The sequence below is a fragment of the Muscardinus avellanarius genome, assembly GCF_963383645.1.
Source record: "Muscardinus avellanarius genome assembly, chromosome: 1".
Classification (NCBI taxonomy): domain Eukaryota; kingdom Metazoa; phylum Chordata; class Mammalia; order Rodentia; family Gliridae; genus Muscardinus; species Muscardinus avellanarius.
This window is the reverse complement of record NC_137786.1, coordinates 108,361,547-108,383,708: the sequence shown is the minus strand read 5'-3', so window position 1 is coordinate 108,383,708 and position 22,162 is coordinate 108,361,547. Positions and strand designations below refer to the sequence as shown.

At 40.2% G+C, this 22,162-nt stretch overlaps 1 protein-coding gene across 4 annotated transcripts in view; it reads right to left on the bottom strand.

Moving 5' to 3' along the window:
• Window positions 1-22,162, bottom strand: part of LOC308278019 (RNA-binding protein 27) — a gene marked incomplete at both ends in the record, with an annotated part of 104,397 nt that overhangs the window by 35,562 nt on the left and 46,673 nt on the right. For 2 of the 4 annotated variants that reach the window (XM_080717586.1, XM_080717588.1), the window contains 2 exons: window positions 4,047-4,196; window positions 9,772-9,936. In XM_080717586.1, coding sequence (XP_080573712.1) covers window positions 4,047-4,196; window positions 9,772-9,936 — 315 coding nt within the window. The remainder of the gene's footprint in view (window positions 1-4,046; window positions 4,197-9,771; window positions 9,937-22,162) is intronic. The other 2 variants (XM_080717587.1, XM_080717589.1) reach the window with 1 other exon arrangement.

The following is a 22,162-nucleotide window of genomic DNA, read 5'->3' as shown; positions in this document are numbered from 1 at the left end:
CAGTCCACAAATGATCTACTTTACAATGGAGATATTAAAAAATTATCACCTTAGGCAAGAGAGCAAACTTGGTATCACTAATGAAGGGACATTATCTGCCTCCTGATGTGCTCCCACAAGTTCACTACAACATAAGTATTGAATATATTATAGAACTATGATTTTCTTATGTGTGGTTATAATATTAGACTTATATAGGCTTCTGTCTTATTTTTATGTCACAGTTATCTATAACTTATTTTTAAGTGGCTCAGGAAACAAAATGTGAGAAGAGGAAAGGAGCAGACAGGGCAGCATGGGAGAGAAAAGAAAATACTCAAGTGAGCATTCATGCCCAAAGGTAGGGCATTCATGTGGGATTTTGACTTTCTATTGATTTAAAACTTCATCTTAAAAGTTGTGGAGAAAATTCAAAGCTAATATATTAAATTGTCCTATTTCACTCACAGCAGCCACGACTAAAATACTTTAATAATACTGTAATATTTATAATAGTTTATCTGTGGGGGAAAAGGCATACTAATATTTCTCCTAATCTTAGCAACTGCCAGAAAAGAATAACACATTACCGGAGTTAAGGATGTGGGTGGGCAAACAGTAGTATGTTGTATTTCATCAGCATGACAGAAAAATTATGATGCAAAAATTCATTCACTCAACCTGTATTTCTTTCTCTTTTTTTTTTTTTTTGTTTTTTGGTTTTTGGTGGGTACTGGGGTTCCTGGAAACCCTTCCACCTCCAGGCTACACTGCCAGACCTATCTTATACTTTTATTTGGAAACAGGGTCTCTTAAGCCAGCAAAGCTGGCTTCGAACCTGCGTGATCCTCCTGTCTCTGCCTCCCAAGTGCTGGGATTACAAGCGTGCACCACCACGCCCGGCTCAACCTGTATTTCTTGAGCAGCTAAGTATTTTATAGCTGATAAAATGTAGTAGGCTGTGGGATAAACTAGTAAATAGACATGCTTCCTGCTCTTGTATAGGATTTTTGTTTTCACAAAGCTGAGAAGATAGCAATTGTGAGAGCACACTGCATTCTGGACTCTGAGATGCCATTATGCTTAGATAATTGTTATTACAACCTGGCATTGTCTAATGCTTTTCTTTATTTTTTTATTTCTTTATTTTTATTATGTCTTTATTTTTATTTATTTATTTTTGCAGTTAGGGAGGCCCTCTGCAACTTAGTGAGACTCTATTTCAAAATAAAATAAGGCTAGAGGTGTAGCTTGGAGGTAGAATGCCCCTGGGTTCAATCCCCAGTGAATTTCTTTTTTTTTCCCCTGTGTCTGAGGATGGAGCCCAGAGGTATTTGACCTCCGAGCTACAACGCCTGCCCAATTTTTTATTCTTTATTTTGAAACAGGGTCTCACTGAGTTGTGGAGGGCCTCACTAAGTAGCTGACGCTGTCCGTGAACCTCCAGGCTCAGCCTCCCGAATGCTGGGATTACAAGCATGTGCCACCACGCCCGGCTGTGAATCTTTTGAAACTAATATTTATTCATTAATTCAGCATTCAGCAGTGCATCTTGCTTTCAACTATTACTGTGTTTTTCTTTTCTTTTTTTAGCTACTGGGGATAGAACCCAAGGACATTCTACCTCCAAGCTACCCAACCAGCCCTATTTTTTTATTCTTTATTTTGAGACAGGGTCTCAGTGAGTTGCAAAGGGCCTAAGTAGCTGAGGCTGTCCGTAAACTGCGATTCTCCTGTCTCAGCCTCCCAAAAGCCGGGATTAAAAGCACGCACCACCATGCCTGGCTTCTGCTTTTCCTTATTATAGTGTGTTATATATGTATAAAAACAAAAACTATCTGGAAGTTACATGACTTTTCTAAGACAAAGCAAGTCTGTAATATGCAAACGTATGACTTCTACAGTGAGAGAGATTACCTGTGGATTACATGTATGAACATACAGATAGAAAAAGGGAACACTTAGCCGGGCATGGTGGTGCACGCTTGTAATCCCCACACTTGGGAGGCAGAGACAGGAGGTTCACACAGTTTCGAAGCCGGCCTCCCTGCTTAAGAGACCCTGTTTCCAAAAATAAAATAGGTCTGGGAGTGTAGCCCGGAGGTAGGACTTCCAGGAACCCCAGTACCACCAAAAAGAGAAAAAGAAAAGAAAAGAAAAAGGGAACACTTGAAATCATTGAGAACATGATCGTCTCACTAATTTTAGGTAATTAGCAAAGAAAGTAGAAGAATATATTCTTAGAGTTAGATAAACCTAGATTTAAATTCTAGTCCTGCTACTTAAAACCTATGGGATCTTAGGCAAGTTCTTTAAGCCTCAGTGTCTTCACTTGTTTGTTTGTTTGTTTGTTTGTTTGTTTGTTTTTGGATGGTACTAGGGGTGGAACCCAGAGGCTTTCTACCTCCGGGCTGCATTCCCAGACCTATTTATATTACATTTGGAAACAGGGTCTCACTAAGTTGCTGAGAGCCTCACTTAGTAGCTGAGGCTGGCTTCGAACCTACATGATCCTCCTGTCTCAGCCTCCCAAGCGCAGGGATTACAAGCGTGTGCCACCACGCCCGGCCGTCTTCACTCGTTTAAAAAAAAAAAAAAGAACTTCATTTATGAGGTTCTTGTAAAAAAAATTATGGGAGATTACATCTATATCAAAGCACCTGGTATGATCATGACACAAAATCTTTGAGCACAGTGGTAATAATATTGTCAATGGCAGTAAAGACAAGCTAATAAATCAGAATAATGAAGAAAAGAAGTGCTCTTCATACGATTAGGTCAGAAAAATGCCATGTCACATGACAAGTCACCCCAAATGAAATTAAATACTAGGTTTCTAACTATAATAACAAGAACCCCAGTACTTGGGAGGCTGACACAGGAGGATCGCAGGTTTGAGGAGTCTCAGTAAGTATTGAGACTTTCATCAACCTAGTGAGAAGCCAGGTGTGGTGACGCATGCTTGTAATCCCGGCATTTAGGAGGCTGAGACAGGACAGTTATGGTTCATGGACAGCCTCAGCTACTTAGTGAGGCCCTTTGCAATTTAGTGAGACCCTGCTTCAAAATAAAGAATAAAAAATAGGGCTCGGGGTAGAGCTTGGAGGTAGAAGCCCCTGGGTTCCATCTCTAGTACCTCAAAAAGATATAAAGAATGAATTTTTTAAAAAATAGAGCTGGAAGTGTAGGTTGAAGGTAGAATGTCTCTGGTTTTAATCCCCAGCACTGAAAAAAAAAAATTTTTTTTTTGAGATGATTACATGTGCCCAGTCTGGTGGCACATGCTTGTAATCCTGTACTTCAGAGGCAAAGACAGAAGACTGCAAATTCAAAGCCAGCCTCAACAATTTACCATGATTTTCAGCAACCTAGTTAGACCCTATTTCAAAAAACAAATTAACAGAGGGCTGGGAGTATAACTCAGAGGTAAAATGTCCCTGAATTCAATTCCAGTACCACCACTGAAATAAAAAAGAATATCCTTTATAAAGTCTGTGTAGCTGGGCGTGGTGACACATGCTTGTAATGCCAACATTTGGGAGGCTGAGACAGGAGGATCACAGTTTGCAGACAGCCTCAGCTATTTAATGAGGCCCTTTGCAACTCAGTGAGACCCTGTTTCAAAATAAAGAATAAAAAACAGGGCTGGGAAGCCTGGCGTGGTGGCGTACCCTTGTAATCCCAGTACTTGAGAGGCTGAGACAGGAGGATCATGCAGGTTCGAAGCCAGCCTCAGCTATTTAGCGAGACTCTCAGCAACTTAGTTAGACCCTGTTTCCAAATAAAATATAAAATAGGTCTAAGAGTGTAGCCCGGGGGTAGAAAGCCCCTAGGTTCCATCCCCAGTACCACACACACAAAAAAAGGCTGAGACTGTAGCTCAGAGGTAGAATGCCCCTGGGTTCCATCCCCAGCACCGCAAAAAATAAAAGTTTCTGTTAAGTGTGCTAATTTCCTCAGATGAGGTTTAAAAATATATTATGTATATATGTATGTATGTATATGTCATAACTATATCCAACTACTGCATTACATTATCTTCAGAAAAATGCTCAAGGCATTCTTACCTCTTGGATTTGCATCCATATCTCCAGATGTTAGGCCAATCAAGTTAGGGCGCTGTGTCTGTGTTCTTGAAAAGAACTGCCTGTACTGTGACCTACCAGAACTGGTAATACTAGGAGCTTCAGGGTTATAACCATCCGGTTCATATGTTTCTGAGAAAAAACAGAACACATAACAAATCAGAGAGAAGTTATACCATTTTTTATTACCAGAAAATAAATATCTGTTGAACGTGTATATTCTGCAACAAATATTTCTCTTTGAGTTGTAATTTATAGATACTTCTTTGGAAGCGAACAAAAAAATTGTCACAAAACATAAATACACATATTTTCAAATAGTGATATATTTCTAGATTCATTCACTTAGTTATTTCTATCCTATATATTAACACCTAATTCAAACTCCAATGCATATTTTAAGACAAATTTTCATGTACGCGAACACCACATATGAAGAATTGTTGAGATTCATGTCTCACTAATACCTAGATACTTTTAGTGAAAGGGGTTGGTGGGGAACCAGGCATAGTAGTGCCCATCTATAATCCCAGTACTATCAGCGTAGCAAGAGCCTATTTCCACATAAATAAAATTGAGCTTTGAGTGTGTGTTGAAGGTAGAATGCCTCTGCGTTCAATCTCCAGTATCACCTCCCCCCAAAGTGTACTTAGTTCATTTGACTGACTACACTTTAAACTGGAGAAATAATGGCTGGTTCCAATAAAATATTTCCAATGAGATAGCTAGATGAAATAAATTTTTATAAATATAATAAAAATGCAATACTTGCTATCACTCTCTTATCAGCGTACTATTATTACATATCCTGTGTTTTCTTCACAACTAATATTTTGTGTTTTTTTCCCCCCAGTACTGGGAGTGGAACCCAGAGGCATTCTACCTCCGAGCTCACCTCCAGCCCTACTTTTTATTTTCAAACAGAATCTCACTGAGTTGCAAAGGGCCTCACTAAGTATCTGAGGCTGTCTGCAAACCACAATCCTCCTGTCATTGCCTCCTAAACACTGAGATTACAAGTGTGTGCTACCACGCCCAACTATTAATATTTTAATTTTTAAAATTTTAATGATTTTTATTTTCTTGTGGTGGTAGGGGTTAAACCCAGAGGTATTCTACCTCTAAGTTACACCCCCAGCCTTATTTTATTTTTTATTTCGAACAAGGTCTTGCTATGTTTCTAAGGCTAATTTTGAACCTGTGATCCTCCTGTCTCAGCCTCCCAATTACTGAGATTATAGGCATGTGCCACCAGGCCTAATGTTCTGTTGTTGTATGCAGTACTAGGGAGTGAATCCAGAAGCATTCTACCTCTGAGCTATACCCCCAGCCCTTTTTATTTTATTTTTTGTTTTGAAACAGACTCTTGTTAGTTTTCTGAGAGTCTCACTAAATTGCTTAGGCTGTCCTTAAACTTGCAATACCCCTGTCTCAGTCTCCCAACTACTGGAATAACAGGTGTGTGTTATCATGTCTGGCAATGTAAATATTTTGAGTTAAAAACAACTCTGGCTGGGTGTGGTGGCGCACACTTGTAATCCCAGCATTTGGGATTCTGAGGCCAGAGGATCACAGTTCACGAAGAGCCTCAGCTACTAAGCAAGGCCCTTCACAACTCAGTGAGACCGTTTCAAAAAGAAAAGACTATGCCAGGCGTGGTGGCGCACGCTTGTAATCCCCGCGCTTGGGAGATGGAGACAGGAAGATCGCGCAAGTTGGAAGCCAGCAGCACTGGCTTAAGAGACCCTGTTTCCTAATAAAAAATATATTTTAAAAAAATAGGCCTGGGAGTGTAGCCCGGAGGTAGAAGGGCTTCCAGGAACCCCACTACCACACACACAAAAAAAAGAGACTAAAAAATAGGGCTGGGGGTGTAGCTCGGAGGTAGAATGCCTCCAGTGTAGCTGGAGGTAAAATCCCCAGTACCAGAAGGGAAAAAAAAAAAATTCTGAGGTCGTGCATGGTGGTGCACTCTTGTAATCCCAGTACTTGAGAGGCTGAGACAGGAGGACTGCAGTTGGAAGGCAGCCTCAGCTATTTAGTGAGGCCTTCTGCAACTTAGTAAGACCCTGTTTCAAAATAAAGAAGAAAAATAGGGCTGGGTAGTAGCTCGAAGGTAGAATGACCTTGGGGTTCAATCCCCAGTAACTAAAACACACACACACACACACACACACACACTCTGAAAGTGTTTATTCCAAATATCATATATCCAGCTGGGCGTGATGGCGCACACTTGTAATCCCTGCGCTTGGGAGGCTGAGATAGGAGGATCGCAAAGGTTCAAAGCCAGCCTCAGCTACTTAGTGAGGCTCTCAGCAACTTAGTGAGACCCTGTTTCCTGTTTCCAAATAAAATATAAAATAGGTCTGGGAGTGTAGCCCAGAGGTAGAAGGCCTATGGGTTCCACCCCCAGTACCAAAACAAAAACAAAAAACAAATATCATACATCCTCTTTAACCTTATAAAAAATGAAAACTGAAGACTGACTGAAGTTGTTGATTTTTCATAACTGATGTATTTATTTATTTTGGTGCTGGGGCTTGAAACCAGAAGCCTTCTACTTCTGAGCTATACCCCTAGCACTTTTTTTTTTTTTTTTAATTATTTTTGAAACAGGGTCTAGCTAAGTGGCCAAGGCTGGCTTCAAAATTGTGATCATCCTGTCAGCCTACCAAGTACTGGGATTACAAGTGTGTGCTACTATTTCATAGCTGTTTTAGAAGGTCTTGTGTCCATTTAAGGCCCAGGGGCACATGTCCGTAATTCCATTGCTTGAGAGGCTAAGACAGGAAGATCACAGGTTTGAGGCCAGCCATAGCGATTTAGGGAGACCCTGTTTCAAAATAAAAAGTAGCCAGGCGTGGTGGCGCACACTTGTAATCCCCACGCTTGGGAGGCTGAGACAGGAGGATTGCACAGGTTCGAAGCCAGCCTCAGCTACTTAGTTGAGACCCTGTTTCCAAATAAAATATAAAATAGATCTGGGAGCATAGCCCAAAGGTAGAAAGCCCCTAGGTTCCACCCCCAGTACCACCATAAAATTAAAAATTAAAAAAATAAAAACTAAAAAAAAAAAAAAGAGCTGGGGGTGTAGCTCAGATGCCCCTGGGTTCAATTTTCAGCACAAAAAAAAAGTCCTTGTGTCTTTAATGGTTCATACATTAATATCTTTCTAAATGGTTAGTCGCTTTTACAATTCAGAGTATAAGAAAATTATCCCCATTTAGAAACCTTCATGGCCTATAAAAGCATTTGAAACTATAGTGCCTAACTAACTAAGCACCACACTAAGGATCCAGAAGTCCCCAATGCAACAAATTCCTCACTCACAACCCTCTTAAACTTCTTCCTATTGTCTTACTCCTTACTTCAAATTCATGAGCAAATAGTCTCCGTCTACAAAATATAAGCAGGCTACCGACCATTGATCTAAAACAATAAAAAGTCATTAAAGACAAGTGATTCTGAGATATTTGGTATCAGAACTAGAACTTCTGGTCAGTATTCCTTCTCCCACGTTCCCTCCTTTTTCTTCCCTTTCTTTTTGTTTTGCTTGTTTTTGATACAAAGGACTGAACCCAGGGGCATTTGGCATTCTACCTCTGAGTTACACTCCCAGCCTTTTTTACTTTTTATTTGGAAACAGGATCTCGCTAAGTTGCTGAAGATTTTGCTAAGTCTCTAAGGCTGGCCTCAAACCTGCAATCCTCCTATTTCAGCCTCCCAAGTACTGGGATTACAGGCATTCACCATCACACCCAACTTTTCTTTGTTTTCTGTTTTTGTTTTTGGTGCTGGAGATGGAAACCAGGGGCATTCTACCTACACACCCAGCCCTATTTTTTTTTTTTTTTTATACTTTATTTGCTTAGAGCCTCACTAAGTAGCTGAGGCTGGCTTCAAACCTGTGCAATCCCCCTGTATCAGCCTCCCAAGTGCTGGGATTACAAGTGTGCGTCACCACGCCTGGCCTTTCTTTTTGTTTTGAAAAGAGCTCATGGGAGTTATAAGAAAAGACATCAATAGGCTAAATGGCCTTGGAAATTAATCACTAGAGCCACGTGTGCAGCCCATCTCAAAAGAGAAAGGCTCAGGAAATTTAATAATTTATTATCACAATCATGTTCCTATTATAAGAATCAGCATTTCCTTTTCAAAGCTTACATTTGGGCTCAAAGATTTCTGATGATAACCAATAAAACCACACAGACTCTTTCACCTCAAGAGTTAGAAGGCTATGCTTACAGCTTCTGCCAAAAATTCTTCCTTGGGTTCCAGTACTTAGTTCAGCCTCTGTTCTAATCCCCTTCTTTATGTAAAACAATACCTTCTGTGGTCATAAATGTCAATTCTAAAATTTAACCTCAATATTACATACAAAATAAATACTGCTTTACTTTTTACATAAAAAGTTTTCAGTTAGAAGCTGGGTGTGGTGGTGCACACTTGTAATCCCATCATTTGGGATGCTGAGACAGGAGGATCACAGTTCATGGACAGCCTCAGCTACTACTTAGTAAGGCCATTTGTAAGTAAGACCCTGTTTCAAATGAAGAATGAAAAATATGCTCACAGATAGAAATGCTCCTGGGTTCCATCTCCAGTACTACAAAAAAAGTTTCCAGTTACCACTTGGTACTACCATCAGAAAATCTAATATAGTTAAAGCTATAGGATGTTTAAAGTTATATAATCAAATGACCTAGTCTGTAATTTGGGGGAATATAAAGAATCTCTATAACTTTCAAGTCTTTTTTGTGTGTGGTACTGAAGGTTGAACCCAGAGGCATCCCACCTGTGAGGTACATTCCCAGCCCTATTTTTAGTTTTTTATGTTGAAACAGGGTCTCACTAAGTTAATGGAGCTGGCCATAAACCTATAATCTTCCTATCTTGGCCTCCCAAGTACTAGGATTACAAGAGTGCACCACCATACCTGGCTTAAAGTCTTTTAGTTAATTTTAATGAACTGAAATCTAAAGTCAAAGTGAAAACTGTTAAAAAAAAAAAAAAAAAGGCAGTCGTGGTGGTGCATGCTTATAATCCTAGTACTTGGTAGGCTGAGACAGGAGGATCACAGATTCACAGACAGCCTCAGCTACTTAGTGAGGCCCTCTGCAACTTAGAATAAAAAATAGGGCTGTAGATGTAGTTCTGAGGTAGAATGCCCCTGGATTCCATCCCCAGTACGGCCAAAGTAAAAGAAAATGAGACATCAACAAATCACTCTACAGATTTTAAAAATATACATGTCAATAGGAGAAAAGAGTTTTTACAGGAATCACTACATAAGTCCATATCATCAGAGGCTGGGGAGGAAGGCACATGTTTATCTATAATGAGCAAGAAACTAGAGTTTTTTGTTTTGCTTTACAGAAACAAATGTATAGCTAATTAATTAGAAAAACTAAGTAGTATTATCTTCCTAGCTGTCTGATTAGAAACTGGCTCAAGAAACTTGCATGACTGTTACTGAGGCAGTGAAAGTAAATACAGAAAGCACCAGAGATGACAGGCACACAGGAGACCTAATCATCTAGCAGCCAACGACGACAACAAAAGGAGAAGAACAGAAAATAAAATGACCTCATAGTCTTGTTGGGAATTTGTGACGGCAGATCAAGATGCCAGTTGGGGCACCAGGCTGGCCAGCTGGAGGTACAAGCGATCAGTGAGGTAGAGAGCCATCTGTGGAGAAGCTTACCTGGGACCAGAGGGGTAGGGCTGGAGACTGAGGTATGATACCCAATGGAGGATCCCATGAGGTTGCGAGGTGGCACCAAGCGAGCTGCCAACAGAGGAGGTGGTGTCCCCAGCTGAAGTCGCTCAGATGCAGCAGCACCATGTTCACGAGAGTACATGGGCTGTCCTACAGAGGAAAGAATAGGAGGGCGGCTGGGATTGAGTCAAAAGCTTCTCTTAGGTCATGATGTACTTCCTAAGACTTTGAGCCAAGACAGAGAAATTATACCAACAGGAAGAATAGTTGAGAAAGACGCTACTGAGATTCTAACTCAAGACAGCACAGACATGCAACTGGGTAGGATATATGGAGATATAAAGAACTGGGTAGTACAACTGAATAGTTTCCCTCTTTTAGGATCTTAAAAGGATCCTAATTTTATCCAAAGCTGAATAATCAACCATACCAAGTTATCAGACAAAAGAGCCCTAAACTATTATCACATAGAATCTTGTACCAAATGAAATATGCCTGATATGAAAGCAAACATATATCCTCCCTTTCAAAACCACGTAATTTTAGGTTTCTACAAAATATACTCCCATATCTGAGCAGAAAAATAATAAAAAAGAAATTTATAAAAATCACAATGCATGTATGCCTCTACCATCTTTTACTCCATTAAGATGTACAATTACAATGCACCAATAAAAAAAATTTTAAAAATCACAACAAGTATATCTGCACAGAGAATAAGAAGTGTTAAAAAGAAAAACCAGGGCATGGTTTCACTCGTCTGTAATCTAGGACTTGGTAGGCTGAGACAGGAGGCGCACAGGTTCAAGACAGTCTTACCAACTTACTGAGACTCTCAGCCTACAGAGACTCTGTTCAAAACAAAATATAAGAGCTGGGGGTATAGCTTAGAGATAGGATGTCCCTGGGTTCAATTCCCAGTACCAAAAAAAAGAAATAAAAAGTAAAAGAGTTAAACAAAGATGGCAAGATTCTGCTATCTCCATAAAAAAGTCAATAAATAAACAGAAAGGAAAGGACAAAAACCTAGATAAACAGGCAAGCAATTGACATATGAAATTATCCCAGATATTAAGAATCACATTTTGAAAGAAAACACATTTAGGGTTTATTTAAAAAAAAAAAAAAAAAAAAGGAGCCAGGAGTGGTGGCGCATGCTTGTAATCCCAACATTCGGGAGGCTGACATCGGAGGATCGCAGTTTGCGGACAGCCTCAGCTACCTAGTGAGGCCCTCTGCAACTCAGTGAGATCCGGTTTCAAAATAAAGACCAAAAAATAGGGCAGGGAGTGTAGCTCGGAGGTCAAATGCCCCTGGGTTCCACCCCCAGACCTGCCAAAAAAAAAAAAAAAAAAAGGAGACACAGCTAGGTGTGCTGGTATACACCTATAATCACAGTACTTGGGAGGCTGAGATAGGAGGACCACAGGTTTAAGGCCAGCCTTAGGAAGACCCTGTTTCAAAATAAAAAAAATAAAACAGGCTGGGAAATTGGAGATAGGATGCCTCTAAATAGGAATGAAAGGAGGGATGGATGGACAGATGGATGGACGCAGGAAGGCAGATAGGCAGGCAAGCAGACAGACACAATGAAGCCAAATTTTGGAGAACAAGATTAGAAAAAGACAAAATACAAGCAGGAGGCCCTGGTTTCAATTTTCCAGGACAGGAAGGAAGGAAGAAAGCCAATTTTTTTCTTTGGCTGTCTATTAATGGTATCTTATCCACTGACAGCCCTGTATAAGACATATAAATTTATAACATTTGGCCAGCCAGGTGTGGTGGCGCACGCTTGGGAGGCTGAAACAGGAGGATCACAGGTTCACACCAGCCTCAGCTACTTAGTGAGACCCAGTTTCAAAATAAAGAATAAAAATAGCACTGGGAGAATAGTTCAGAGGTAAAATGTCCCTGGGTTCAATCCTAGTTTTTTATAAAAAAAAAAAATCCTGTAAAATTCCTTAAGGTACGTGTGTATGTGTGGTACTGGGGGTAGAACCCAGGGGCTTTCTACCTACGAGCTATACACCCAGGCCTATTTTATAATTTATTTGGAAACAGGGTCTCACTAAGTTGCTAAGAGCCTCATGAAGTAGCTGAGACTGGCTTCGAAACTGTGCGATCCTCCTGTCTCAGCCTCCCAAGCGCTGGGATTACAAGTGTGTGTCACCCACCAGGCTTAAGATTTTTTTTTTTTCCAGTGCTGGGGATGGAACCCAGGGGCATTCTACCTCCGAGCTACACCCCCGGTCCTAATTTTTATTCTTTATTTTGAAAAAGGGTCTCACCAAGTTGCAAATGGCCTCACTAAGTAGCTGAGATTGTCCTTGAACCATGATCCTCCTGTCTCAGCCTCCCAAATGCTTGCTTGCTTGATTTATTTATTTGTTTGTTTGTTTATTTATTTACTTATTTGTTGAGTGGTACTGAGGTTCCTGGAAGCCCTTCTACCTCCGGGCTACACTCCCAGACCTTTTTTTTTTTCCTTTAAATTTGGGAACAGGGTCTCTTAAGCCAGTGCGGCTCACTTTGAACCTGCAAGATCTTCTTGTCTCCACCTCCCAAGCGCGGGGATTACAAGCATGCATGCGCCACCACGCCTGGCGTATTTTTTATGTGTCTAAATAAGACAAGCTACAGAGTAGCCACTTGATTTCACAGTAAATGGTAAGTGACAGATATGCTAAACTTTACTACATTTCTTCCTAAATATGGAAAAAGGTGATACCGTATAATAAACTACATAATCATGCACTTAGCATCAACCCTTTCAAAATTTACATTTAGAAAAGATTAATCATTATGTATCTTAAGTAGTCTGAAAATAACTATAAGCATGAACTTTTGCAGAAAACTTCTTGTGAAGAATGACCTACCAGCAAAATGAAGTATAGTGCTACAGAGAAAAATAGGAAGAAAGTAATCTTAGTCCATATGACTACTTTAAACCATAAAATGTACTAAGTATAGCTAATTAATAACTGACCCAAAGTAAACCAGAACCTAAAAGGCTAGCTTGCAAAATGTTTTTAATACTGATAACATGCAACTTGATACCTCAGAAAGATGGCTATTTACTCAAATGTAGCCTGACATTTCTTAAAACCACGAATGAAGTCCCTAAATATTATCTCTAAGAGAAACAGGATATTTTAAAGAAAGGGCTAATTCTAGGTCAGGGCAGAAATTTTCGAAGATAAGTCAGATATACCACAGAATACCTTATTCCCTCCAGAAGTAGGGTAATTATCAAAGACTGGCATGTTCCCAGCACTTGGGAGGCTGAGACAGGAGGATTGTGCAGGTTTGCACAGTCCAGCCTCATGAGGTTCTCAGCAACTTAGTGATACCCTGTTTCCAAATAAAGTATAAAATAGGTCTGGGATTGTAGCCCCGGGAAGGGGGAAGTAGAAAGCCCCTGGGTTTCATCCCAGTACCGCAAAAGACAAAGACTGGCATGTTAAAAATAAAAGCCACCAGGCCAGATGTGGTGGTGCACACCTGTAGTCTCAGTAACTTGGGAGGCTGAGACAGGAGAATCACAGGTTCAAGGGCAGCCTCAGCAAATAGTGAGACTCTCATCAACCTAAGTGAGGCCCTGTTTCCAAATAAATAAATAAAATAGGACTGGAGGTATAGCTAGGCGGTAGAATGCCCCTGGGCTCAATCCCCAATATACCAATAAATAATAAATAGGCTCCCACTGATAAAAAAGAAAAAAGAAAATTTGAACTTCAAATGGGACTTTAAGCTGGGTGTGGTGGCACATGTCTGTGATTTCAGTATTCGACAGGCTGAGACAGGAGGATTACAGGTTCACGGTCAGCCTTAGCAGCTTAGTGAGCTCCTCCAAAACTTAGTAAGACCCTGTTTCAAAATAAAAAAACAATAAAATAGGGCTGGGAGTGTACCTCAGAGGTAGACCGCCCTTGGGTTTAATCCCTAGTAAAACACACACACACACACACACACACACACACACACACACACACACACACAACTTCAAAAGGAGAACGTATCAAACATGATAAAAAGTCCTAAGTTCATAATGATACCTAAAAAAGTATAGCTGTCATTCCCTTTTGGAAGATACTAGAAAACAAACTCATTATTCTGAAAACAAAACTGATAAGAAAAAAGAAAGAAAGAAACTATCCTATCATTCCCACATAAACCATACCTCAGGCTAGCCAAAAAGTTAATACTACCAAGCTTTATTTTACAGAATGCTAATATTAAATATAGAAGAAATTATAGAATTGGAGTATCAGATGAAGCATACCCACACAAATGATCAAAAATGGCTGCTGAAAAACCATGAACAATCTTTAAAATGACACTGACCAATTAACTTATAACACAGAAAGGAGACCACCAGACATTATGAATATCGTGATGTAGTACCGTGGAAAGTATATAACCCCAACTATAAAATGTTCTTGCCAAAAAAAGAAAAGGCTAAATATTATTAAATATTTAGATCTAACTTATAGTTTACAGACAATACAAAGACTAGAATAATGTGTTAAGTTATACCAGAGGATACATCTACCAAGCCCAGAATGTGACAAAATCCTCCAATACTAATGATCTTTCCTTCAGTAAATAATTACCAATGAAAACAAACAAGGACAAAAAACAAGTTAGTGAAATGGATACAGATTTAAGACAGCTATTGACTAAGTGCACTGTGTAACTTGTTTGGGCCCAGCTTCAAATGATTAGCAGTAAAAGGACATTAATGATACAAATGGAAACCATGAACATTAAGTGGATATCTCACAAAGTAAACTGTTATCAATTTTGAGGGCAGTGCGTGATAACACTGCTACTTTGTATGTGTGTGTGTATTTAATCCCTATCTTTGGGGGAGATTGTGGGGATTGAACCCAGGGCCATTCTGTTACTGGGCTATACACCCCATCCTTTTTATTTTTTATTGTAATTATGGGTAAAGGCCACTGCACTTGGCCTAACTGTTACTGGCTTTTTCTTTTGTAGTCAGGATTGAACCCAGAGATGTTGTACCCCCACACAACTCACAGCCTTTGTATTTTTCATTTTGAAACAGGATCTCCCTAAATTGCTGAGGCTGGCATCAAACCTCAATCATATCTCAGCTTCCTAAGTGCTGGGATTACAGCTTTGTGTCACGACACCCAACTAATCCCTACATTTTAAAGATACAGATTTAGCTGCTGCAGCGGTACACACCTGTAATCCCAGTATTTGGGAGGCTGAAATAGGAGGATCGCAGGTTTGAGGCCAGCCTCAGCTACTTAGTGAGACCCTGTTTCAAAATAAAGAATAATAATTTAAAATAAAAGAGCAGGAGTACACCCCTGTGTAGCTCAGAGGTCAAATGCCCCTGGGTTTCATTCCCAGACCCGCAAAAATAATAATAATAATAATAATAATAATAATAATAATAATAATAAAGAAGAAGAAAAACAGGGCTGGGAGTGTAGCTTGGAGGTAGAATGCCTCTGGGCTCCATCCTCAGTACCACACACACACACAAACACACACACACACAAAAGACGACGACGACGAAGAAATTGAACCGAGGGTGTAGCTCAGAGGTAGAATTCCCCTGGGTTCGAACGCCAGCACCACGCACACACAAAAAGAAGTTAAATGGGTTACAATAATGGTAAAGATAAGCCCGTCACAATTTAGATTCATTCAGTTTAGCTTTCAGTCAGTGTGGAGAGTGTAGAGTTTCAAATTGCAAGTATTTCAAGTTCATTTACTCTCTTAAATTGTTCATATATCCTTACATGGTTGAGGTCATCATTCACAAACTTTAATTGTTGTAGTGGGGATTGAACCCATGGGTGCCCTACCACTGAGCTATATTCCTACTTTAGTTAGCTTTCTGTTTGACCAAAATACCTAACAAAAACTACATAGAGGAAAGGTTTATTTTGGGCTCACTGTTTCAGAGATTAAGTCCATGGCTGACAAGCTGAAGGCAGAAAGATTATGGCAACAGGGTGTGGTGAGAGAGCAACTGTTTAATTCATGGCAGCTGAGGAGCAGAGAAAACGGAGCTCCAGGAAGAGGGACAGATATAGTCCCCAAGGTGATATCTTCAGAAACATACCTCCTCCAGCCATGCCTTATCCACCCGCAGTTACCACCAAGTAAATGCATTCATATGATTAATCCATCAATGGACTTAACTGCTGGTGAGGTTAGAGCCCTGATTCAATTATTCCACCTCTGAACTATTTTTTTTAATACCGGGGATTGAACCTAGAGGGCATTCTACCTCCAAATTATCCTCCCAGCCCAATTTTAGTTCTTATTTGGAAACAGGGTCTCGCTAAGGTGTGAAGGGCTTCACTAAATTGCTGAGGCTGGCTTCAACCCTGCAATCCTCCTGTGTCAGTTGCCAAGTACTGAGATCACGAGCGTGCGTCACCACGCCTGGCCTACCTCGGAACACTTCTGCATTGCCATCACATGAGCTTTTCCGAAGGACACTCCAGATCTAAACCAGAATGCCCATCAGCCCTTTTTATTTATTTATTTCATTTTGTGTGTGTGTGTATGGTACTGGGGGTGGAACCCAGAGGCTTTCTACTTCCGGGCTATACTCCGAGACCCATTTTATATTTTATTTGGAAACAGGGTCTCACTAAGTTGTTGAGAGCCTCACTAAGTAGCTGAGGCTGGCTTCGAACCTGCGCGATCCTCCTGTCTCAGCCTCCCAAGCGTGGGGATTACAAGTGTGTGCCACCATGCCTGGCTCCATCAACCCTTTTTATTTCTCATTTTTGTCTCAGTTGAACAGGCTGAACTCAAACTTGAGGTCCTGTTGTCTCATCCTTCCAAGCAGCTGCAATTACAGGCATTCATGACCATTCTCAAGTAACATTTAGATGCTCTTAACATTAACTCTTGTCAGTTGAAGTTAGTCTTTACCCAAACCAAAATTCCAGCCACTTTTTATAATTTTCCTGGTTTGATCTTTAAGAATATTCACCAGAGCCAGGCAGGATGATGCATACCCGTAATTTCAATACTTGGGAGGCTAAGACATGAGGATTGCAAGTGAAAGGCCAGCCTCAGCTACTTAGTGAGGCCCTTTTGCAAAATAAAAATATAACAAAGGGCTAGGGGTATAGTTCAGAGGTAAAATGTTCCTGGATTTAATCTGTAGTACCATAAAAATAAAAATGGTCTTGAGGAGTTAGGTGTGAAGATCAGAGGTAAAATACTGTGTGAGGCCTTAAACTGAATCCTTAGTATCTGGGGCAAAGAGGTTTACAACAGTGAGTTGTTAACTTTAAATCTGGATAAAACGTGGGGTGTGGTGGCTCACACTTGTAACCCCAGTACTTGTGAGGCAAAGACAGGAGGATCAGTTCACAGCCAGCCTCAGCTACTTAGTGAGTCCCTTTGCAACTCAGTGAAACCTTGTTTCGAAATAAAGAATAAAAAATAAGCCAGGCATGGTGGCGCATGTTTGTAATCCCAGCATTCCGGAGGCTGAGCCCTGAGGATTATGGTTCACAGACAGCCTCAGCTACTTAGGCCCTCCACAACTTAGTGAGACCCTGTTTCAAAATAAAAAATAGGGCATGGGGTATAGCTCAGAGGTTGAATGCCCCTGGGTTCCATCCCCAGACCTGTAAATAAATAAATAAATAAATAATAAATAAATAAGACATAGGGCTGGGAGTATAGCTCAGAGGTAGAATGCCCCTGGGTTCAATCCCCAGGACCACACAAAAAAAAAAAAAAAAAAAAACTGGGTAAAATCTGTAAGTACCTTCAGTGAAAATAATTTATTTTAATAAGTATATGATACTATATTTACATAAAATTTCCAATTACATTAAGTCTTATTCACAAGATTTATTTATTTATTTATTTTATTTATCGGAACTGGAGATTTAACCCAGGAGCATTCTACTTCTAAGCTGCATTTATAGCTCTTTATGGTAGCAAATGCCTGTAATCCTAGTACTTTGGAGGCTGAGACAAAAGGATTGCAGGTTCAAGGAGAACCCCAGGAACTTAGACTCTCATCAACCTAGTGAGACCTTTTTTCAAGACTGAAAATAAAAAGGGCTAGAGGTGTACTTCAGAGATAGAATGTCACTGAGTTCAATCCCCAATACAACAAAATAAAATAAAATAAAACCAAGGTCTTGTTAAATTCCCACATGCACTGACCTCAAACCTGCATCTTCCTCTCTCAATCTGTCAATTATTAGAATTACAGGGGTACACCACCATACCAATCTTTTCTAAATTATAACCATTTGATAATAACTTATGGGGGGAGGTGAATAATGAGGACTGAACCGAGGGGCATTCTATCTTTGAGCCATACTCCCAGCCCTATTTTATTTTTCTATTTTGAAACAGGGTCTCACTAAGTTGCTGAGGCTGGACTCATGTGATCCTCCTCTCTTGGCCTCCCAAGGACTGAGATGACAAGCATACATCACCACGCCCAGCTAATTTTGGATTTTTATGTTTGTTTTTATGTGGTAGTGGGGACTGAACCAGGAGCCATTATAACTCCATGATATATCCCAGCCCTATTTTTTTTTTTAAATAAGGTCTTGCCAGGTTGATAAAGTCTCATTACTTGCATAGGCTGTCCTTGAACCTGCAATCCACCTGCCTCAGCCTCACAAGTACTAGGATTACAAGCATGTGCCACTATGCTCAGCTGTTTAAAAAAGATATTTCTTTCTGAGACAGGAGGATGGCAGGTTCACGGCCAGCCTCAGCTACTTAGAGAGGTCCCCCACAACTCAGTGAGACCTTGTTTCAAAAATAAAGAGTAAAAAATAGGGCTGCCGGTATAGCTCGAAGGTAGAATCTCCCTGAGTTGAATCCCCAGTAACCCCCCACAATATATATATATATATATACACACATATATATACATACATATATATGCGTATATAAATTGAAATTATATACTACATTTTTTCACATTACAGTCCTTACCCTGGCAAAGGAAGAAACTATTCACTGTATTTATCCCCAAAATTTTCTTAAGACATCTTGCCAGCCTGAAAAATGTTGAGCTGGGCATGGTGGCACATGCCTGTAATCCCAGATCACAGTTCAAGGCCAGCCTCAGCAAGTTAGTGAGACCCTGTTTCAAAATTTAAAAAAAAATAGGACTGAGGGTGTAGCACACAGATAAAATGCCCTGGGTTTAATCCCCAGTACAACAACAACAACAAAAATATTTTGAAATTTCTTTTTCTTTTTTCTTTTTTTTTTTTTTTTTTGCAGTACTGGGTGTGGAAGTCAGGGTCAGGGGCATTCTACTTCTGAGCTCCACTCCCAGCCCTATTTTTTATTCTTTATTTTGAAATTGGGTCTCACTAAGGTACGGAGGGCCTCACTAAGTAGCTGAGGCTGGCCGTGAACCTGCGATCCTCCTGTCTCAGCCTCCTGAGTACTGGGATTACAAGCATATACCACCAAACCCAGCTTTTGGAATTTCTGTTCTAAATGGTCTTCACTGCTACATCACAAAATATTATTTTTAAAGACAAAAGAAAAACAAACTTCAAGCTCCATGAGGTCTGCTACCTTATTCTCCTTGGCTCCCTAATTTCTAGTACAATACCCAGCACAAAAGCACTCCATAAATACTTACTGAATTAATATATAGTAAGCTGGACATGGTGGCCCAGGACTGTGATGATCCCAATAGCTAGGAGGCTAAGACAGGAAGACTGAAGGTTCAAAACTAGCCTCAGCAATTTAGCAAAGCTCTGAGTAACTAACTTAGTGAGACCCTGTCTCCAAATGAAAAATTAAAAAATAGGACTGGGGGTGTAGCTTGAAGGTAAAATTCTCCTAGGTTCAATCCCCAGCACCCCCCAAAAATAAATAAACAAAGAGGAAATGGTGGCTACTGAAGAGTGCTCATGAGGAAAATTAGCTTAGCAGCATTCTAGGTCTGTTAGGGAAGATGAAGCGTAAACAGAACAGTGTGGACGCTGACTGCAGCAACAATCCAAATGTGAGGTGATTCAGATGCAGACCAGGTCAGAGGACAGACTAAAGAAAGAGGAGGGACCTAGAGTGGCTGGGTTTTTGTTAAAAAGCAGAGCAGGGCTGGGGGCGCAGCTCACCAGTGGTATAGCATTTATCTAGTGTTCCCGAGGCCCTTGGTCAGATCCCCAGAAGAAAGAGGAAGGCAGGGAGGCACACAGACATGCAAAGCAGTAAGCCAGCCGTATGACACTTTCGATTCTAGAACTGGGTAGGTACTATTTCCATTAACAAAGACAGGAATGGTGAAAGAGATTTTAGAAGACAGATCTGATTTCAAAGCTGAAATTTAAACAGACAATATAAAACCAAATCATACAGGTTAACAGATACTAGATACTTTTAGATGTTAACCATACTAATTCATTTATTCTTCCCAAAACAATTAAAGAAGCAAGTAATTTTACTATTTTCATTTTACAGAAGAGGAAATTGAGATATTAAAAAAACAGGTTAAGCAACCTGCCAGCATCACAAAGATGCTAAGTAAAAGAAAGAATAAAGAAATGTTTATACTGTGTGGCGGCCCACACCGGTGATCCTAGTATTTAGGAGGCTGAGACAGGAGGATAGAAGGTTAAACAACAGCCTCAACAAGTATTGAGATTCTCTTCAACCTAGCAAGACTCTGTTTCAAAATAAAATAGGACTGAGGTGGAGTTAGGAGGCAGAATCCCCGAGTTCAATTCCCATTACCCTCCCCCCAAAAAAAAGATTAGAAGGAAAAACAAACTTTTTGAATGACATATTTACATAAAAATGAACATAGCTGTGTGTGGTGGTGCATGCCTGCAATCCCAGCACTTGGGAGGCTAAGACAGAAGGATTGCAGTTCACGGCCAGCCTTTACTACTACTTAGTGAGAACCTTTGCAACTCAGTGAGACCCTGTTTCAAAATAAAGAATAAAAAATAGGGCTGGGAATGAAGTTCAGAGGTAGAATGTCCCTAGGTTCCATCCCCAGTACCAGGAAAAATAATAATAATAATAATAATAAAAGATGAACATAACCATAGTTAAGTGGTTCTCTAAGAAAAAAATGTCATAATCTGATATTCTTAACCAGTTGCCTTTTTTAAAACTGATTTTAAGAGAAGGCCGGGCATGGTGGCACACGCTTGTAATCCCCGCGCTTGGGAGGCAGGGACAGGAGGATCGCACAAGTTCGAAGCCAGCCGTGCTTGCTGGCTTAGGAGACCCTGTTTCCAAATAAAAATGTAAAAATAGGTCTGGGAGTGTAGCCCGGAGGTAGAAGGGCTTCCAGGAACCTCAGTACCACCAAAAAAAAAAAAAAAAAAAAAAAACCCACAAAAACTGATTTTAAGAGAGGGATTTTTTTTTTTTTTTTTTTTTAAACAGGTGATTGGCTCACACCTATAATCTCAGTACTTGAAAAGCTGAGACAGGAGGATTCCAGGTTCCAGGACAGCCTCAGCAAGTAGGGAGACTCTCATCAACATAGTAAAACCCTATTTCAAATTAAAAAAAAAAAAAAAAAAATAGGGCTGGGGATGTATCTCAGAGGTAGAATACCTCTCGGTTCAATCCCCAGTATCACAAAAAATTAAATTAAACCAGGTATGGCAGCACATACTTAGAATCCCAGTACCCAGTACCTAGAAGGCTGAGACAGGAGGATCAGGGTTCCCGGCCAGCCTCAGCTACTTGGTGAGACCCTTTGCAACTCAGTGAGATCCTGTTTCAAAATAAGGAATCAAAAATAGGGCTGGAGAGCCAGGCATGGTGGTGCACACTTGTAATCCCTGCACTTGGGAGGCTGAGACAGGAGGATGGCACAGGTTCGAAGCCAGCCTCAGCTACTTAGTGAGGCTCTCAGGAACATAGTGAGACCCTGTATTCAAATAAAGTATAAAACAGGTCTGGGAGTACAGCCCGGAGGTAGAAAGCCCCCAGTACCACAAAAAAAAAAAAAAAAAAAGTAGGCCTGGGGGTGGAGCACGGGGGTAGAATGCCCCTGGATTCCATCCCCAGTGCCACTAAATAAATAAATAATAAATTACAAATTAAAAGCTTAATAAAATAAGTAATGACAGAAAACATAAGAAATTAGAGAGAATTCGGAGTCAAGAGAAACATTTTATAATTAAACATAAATAAATATTATAAAAAGCCTAAACACTGATATTATATTTTAAAGATGTTATCTCCGACTCAGCATGCAAGTTAAACAACTATTAGTATGTTATATCCAGTCTTTTGCACAACCTTTAGGCCTTATGTTTCAGAGAGTTAAGCAGAAGCTTCAAAATATATTTCCTTTACTTTTATTTATTTATTTGCACTACTGGGAACTGAACCCAGGGCCATGCAAATG